At 52.4% G+C, this 5,284-nt stretch overlaps 1 protein-coding gene across 1 annotated transcript; it reads right to left on the bottom strand.

Moving 5' to 3' along the window:
* Nucleotides 1–2,002: 2,002 nt before the first annotated feature.
* On the bottom strand, nucleotides 2,003–3,115 carry PRLHR (prolactin releasing hormone receptor). The gene has a single exon (XM_008685047.1). It carries the CDS (start codon nucleotides 3,113–3,115, stop codon nucleotides 2,003–2,005), a length of 1,113 nt encoding a protein of 370 aa, XP_008683269.1.
* Nucleotides 3,116–5,284: the final 2,169 nt, after the last annotated feature.

Genomic DNA, 5,284 nt, shown 5'->3' with positions numbered 1-5,284 from the left:
ACTGATGTTTTTTGAAAGCTCTCCAACTGATTCTAGGAGCAGCCAGAGCTGAGAACCAGTGATTTAAGCTTTCCAAAACAGAAATTACAATTAATCAGATCCCTCCCCCAACTAATCCCATCCTTTCCCCCATCCCCTCCATTCCGCACACATTCCCCTCAAAAGAATGTTCTGAGGAACATGAAATGTCTGTCTGGCCTTGAGCCTCCCAAGTAATACAGCTGCTGGAAGTGCAGGAGCCAGTCTCTGGGATGCCTGGGGGATGAGCTCTTTTGGAACGGGGGAGGGACATAATGCTGTAGGTGGGCTATGTTTATTAGAGCATTGGCTTCGTTGTCCACATCCACAGATGAAGCTGAAAGTTAGTAATTTGTGCCATTGCCAAAGGTAACTTGCATCTCCCAAGTTAACCTGCTTTTTCCTTTCTCCCAAGCCAGCCTTGTCCTGCCCTCCCCCAAGCTGTGAATGGTCTCGATATATAGCTACTGAAGAGGCATCTTGCTAAGTGGCCCAATCACGAATACTTACTCTCCCATCGTGATTGCTGGCCTTGGAGTAATGGGACTTAGTCCTTGTCATCTCCAAGTCTTTCAGGGCAAACTTTCATGAGTGAATGAGCTCATTTTAGAGAGTAAGAGAAGGAGAGAGGTAAATTCTACTGTAGAGTGAGCGAGGGTGGTACTGGAGTCTAACGGATGATAACAAACTTGCAGTTGCTGTACTAGCTCATGCCCTATATGCCCCGAGGGGCTGATCTGACAGGTGGATATCGTGTATCACTTCCCAAGACTCTTACCCTCACTGTCCAGTCACTGCTCCCACATCCATGTGAAAACCCTTGTCCCAGGGCGCTTGTCCTCATTTACAAAATTCTCAGGAGGTGAAGGTGAGGATTATCAGCCTGGTATCATGGCCCAACAGTCTTCACCTGTCCCCTTAACCCTGGAAAGAATAACGTGTTTCATGGCAGTTGGGTGGTAGTTTATTTTTCAGTTATGGCCTTAAGTAAACTTTTCCCAGTCATTGCATTCTGGGTTGATTGTGTTCCAAGCGTGTCACCGCCGAGCAGGTGCTGAGCAGTCAGATGACAGCTGTTGATCTCTTGCAACTGAGCAATTAGAGAATGCAAGAGAATGCTTTGGAACATGGTTAACACTGAGTATTCAGAAAACCAAATATCTGTGTACCTGCCTTGTGGCAAACACACACACACACAGATAGATGTCTGTCCCATGCAGTTACATGCCCCCTTAAGTGATTTGGACCTTTTCTTCTTTAACCCTATTTATCTACCCCTTCATTGAATAATTCATCTTATAATTTTCAAATAGAAGTTAGAGGATAAGGAGGAGGGGAACAATAGCAAGACATTTTGAAAGGTGGCTCATGAGGGTTTTCATGCTATAAATTCAAGTGAATTTAAAAGTAAAACCCTTTTGGTGTGGGAAGGTCTTATTCAGGAAATGTTGAAATCCCAGATATAGATTTGTTATACATATTTCCTTGGAATCCTAGGAATTAATGGGTTCAGATTGACTCCAATTTCAGGTGTGATAGCTTAGATGAGCCCTTTTTAAAAGGCAACCCGCAAAGCTTCACCAACCCCAACGCAGTCATTTTAAATCCCATCCTCACTCTTCATCTTACCATTGAGCAAGCAGAGGGGAAAGCAAGGAAGACAGCCAGGGTTCTGAATTACTATCATGAACCATGAGAAAAAAATTTGTTTGGCATTCAAGGGCATAAAGAGGAAATAATAAATCTTCTTCTCTCTCCGTGGCCTCTTCCAAGCAATCACAAGACTCCCACCAAAGCCTACTTCACATTTTACATAGACACAAGGACAAGGCAAGACATCTAGACAAGAAGGCTAAGCTGGAAGTTTTGCCACGTTTTGGATTAGCCCTGGTGCTGGGAATAAGCGCTCCAGTCCGGCCTCAGGTGGGCACCCACGGAGACTAGTGGACGTGGAGATCCCCAGCCAAGTCCTGAAGCGGTGGCATCAGATGACCACGCTGACTGTCATGGTCTGGCCGTGCGGCACGATCTTGCGGGGCCAGGCAAGCAAGAGCTTGCGCAGCTCCTCACGGAAGTTGTCGTGCAGCCAGGCGTAAATGAAGGGGTTGTAGCACGCCGAGCTCATGGCGAGCCAGTGGCAGAGCAGCTGCACTAACCCGAAGGCGTAGGGGTCGATGGCGTGCGGGTCGAGGTCTCGCAGCAGGTTGAAGACGTGCAGCGGCAGCCAGCAGACGGCGAACACCACCACGACCACCACCAGCAGGCAGAAGGTGCGGCGGCGCCGCGCACGGTCCCAGTCGGCCTGACTCTGGGTCACGCAGCCCGGCACCACGCGGTTCCGTAGCTTCACCGACACCCGGACGTAAGACAGGAGGATGACCAGCAGGGGGAGCAGGTAGGTGACGAGCAGCAGCCCCCAAGCATAGAGCTGCCGCTGGAGCTCCTGGGACCCCCAGAATTCCTCGCAGAGGCGCACACCGTGCGGCTTGAGCTCGACGTGGTACGTGTGCACTGCGGCTGGCAGCGCCAGCACCGCGGACAGCGCCCAGATGGCCAGCACGGCGTAGGCGCTGAGGCGCAGGGAGATACGCCGGCGCAGCGGGTGCACGAGCACGACGTAGCGGTCCACAGCGATGGTGGTGAGAGTGAACACCGACACGTAGACGGTGACAGGCTGCAGGAAGAAGACCAAGTGGCACAGGCCGCCGCCGAACACCCAGCCGCGTGGCTCGAAAGCGTAAGCCAGCGTGAGCGGTACGCAGGCGGTGCACATGAGCACGTCGGACAAGGCCAGGTTGCCGATGAGGAAGTTGGTCACGTTGTGCAGCCGACGCACCCGCGCAATCACCAGCACCAGCAGGCAGTTGCCCACCAGCCCCACAACAACCACAATGCTGTAGAGAAGCACGATCAGCCCCTTGAGCTGATGAACCAGCTGCAGGCTTTGGAAAGGAGTGATGGCCTGAGCGCCTGGGCCAGCCGCTGACCCATTGACCGCCGAGGCCTCCGTGCTCTGGTTGGCAGGAGTTGAGGCCGCTGGTGGCAACCCAGAAAATAAGTCAGGGACCGGGGGTCCCTGAGTCGGCAGTGAGGCCATGGCCACCTGTCCAAAGAGAATCAAAGCCCGTCACTTCCCACTGTCCATCCATCCCCTCCCACACCAATCGTGCCTCCCTCCCCCACCTCAATTATCCAAATACTCCCTTTAGAATAACTGGCCAAAATAAATAACAACAATCAGAAGTGCTGTCATCCCCCCATGGAAAAATTAATCTATGCGAGACTACGTGTGCACAGGTTATTTAAACGCCTCCTATTCAATGTAGAGCCTTCGCAGTCCGCGCAGGTCAGACCCAGGAGCATAGTCCTACCTGGTGAGTGGGGCTTGGCGGGCGGGAAAACGCGCCAGGGAGGGAGGGGCCGAATCCCGGCTGTCCCCTAGCGGTCCTCAGCCCACGACGGCGTGCTTCTCGTTCCTCCGCGGAAGCTGAACAGATTCAGGAGTTCCCAGTGGGCTCGCAGTTTTTGAGAGGGACTGGGAGCGCCTCCCCTCCGCCCCGCCCCTCACTCCAGCGCTCCCTTGTATGGAAAATGGGGCGGAGCGCGCACCACCCGACTCGGTGCTTAGACAACTAGGTAGAAGGACACTGTGAAGACGATGGAAAGAGAAAAGGGAGGAGGGGCAGACAAACCTGGGTTAGAGGAACGAGGGAGAATCTCGATGCGGGAGCTTGCTGCGCCTTGGGAGAGTCCTGCTCCGGAGGAGGGAGCGGTGGATGAGGAGGGAGGAGCGGCGCCAAGCGCTAGGCTCTCAGGATGACCTGGAGCAGGGTAAGAAGTGGAGTGAGGGACTGAGCTACACCACGGGATGTGAGGAAGAGATGAGGGACCCGTCCTTAAGAGCTGGACCCTGCTTAGAATCTGGGCTGGAGTGGATAGGAGGTTTTGACAGTGATTTAAAATGTAGACTCTGGAGCTCGCCACAGACCTGTAGGCCCTCGCCCTTCCCGGGACCCTCTGAGTCCTTCACCCAGGCTGCCGCGTGCCTGGAGAGCCACGGATCCAGCCAAGTAACAGAGTTCAGAACAGCGGACAGCTCCCGCGGCACCCCGGCGCGTGGGTCCGCGGAGGAGGACAATTAAGGAGTTCCTGCCCCTCTCTGGGTCCGACGCTTTCAGAGAAGGGACCCGGCCTGGTTCAAAGAGCTGCCTCACCGCCTGTTTTCTGGGCTGGGGCTGCCGACTAGGAAAGCAGCAGGGTGGAGTGGAGGAAAATGAGCAGGCTCTCTGGGGGTCGGAGGGTGGTGATGTGCTCCTGCTGTGGGTCACCGCACTTAGTGCCAATGACGACGCTGTCTTACCTCCCTAGGTCAGAAAATGCTGCCTCCGTGCCAGTTAACCTACACAAGCACACTTCAATACCTGGCCCCCAGTACTTCCCTACTCACTCTATCGGTTTTTTGTTTGTTTGTTTGTTTGTTTGTTAAGATTTTACTTATTAATTGGAGAGAGATAACGCGCCCGCGCATGAGTGAGAGGGAGGGACAGAAAGAGAAGCAGACTCCCCTCTGAAAAGGGAGTCCAGCTCGGGCCTCATCCCAGAACCCTGGGATCATGACCTGAGCTGAAGGCAGACACTTAACCGACTGAGCCACCAAAGCACCCCTGATCTTTCTTTCTCAACCACCATGACCTATCCTTTATCAGCCTGACTCTTCCAGGACAGTAGGCAGGTTCCAGGACTGGTACCCTACCGTCTTCCTCCTTACATAAACCCACCCAGGCCTCCTTACCTCATTTTAGGATTAAAAATAATACTGGTGATTGCAGGATTTCCACAAGGATAACAAAAGTAACAAACATTTGAGAAGCTTAAAAGTTACATAAAACTTCCAGTAGCATTAAGTCGTCATTGAAATGCAAATTAAACTGGACCACACTGGGGTGGGGATCAAAACAGGAGGCTTTGTAACCTCCCTCCTTTGAAACTATCTCATTGTCCCCTCTCTGGTGAGCCTAGCTGCAGATACCCCGGTTAGGCTGGAAAGAAGTAAAATTAGTCCACCCTGCAAATTCAAGTGATTCACTCATACATGAGGAAAAGTCAACATCGGAAGAAAAGCAATCAATTTGATGCAACTGTATCTATTCTAAACCCACACACTCCCTGAGTTATAATCAATATAGCTAAAGCCAATATGATATGGAGAAAAAACATCAGAATGAAATGCAGTCTGGACCTGCCTAATCCTTTACCTGGTAATGCT

This window comes from Ursus maritimus, unplaced genomic scaffold (assembly GCF_017311325.1).
Source record: "Ursus maritimus isolate PB19 unplaced genomic scaffold, ASM1731132v1 scaffold_7, whole genome shotgun sequence".
Classification (NCBI taxonomy): Eukaryota; Metazoa; Chordata; class Mammalia; order Carnivora; family Ursidae; genus Ursus; species Ursus maritimus.
Note: the sequence above shows the minus strand (reverse complement) of the source record. Positions and strands in the feature narration are given on the sequence as shown.

Bases quoted from the DNA above. Each gene is read 5' to 3' on its own strand.
- PRLHR (XM_008685047.1), bottom strand. From the start codon at position 3,115: ATGGCCTCACTGCCGACTCAGGGACCCCCGGTCCCTGACTTATTTTCT.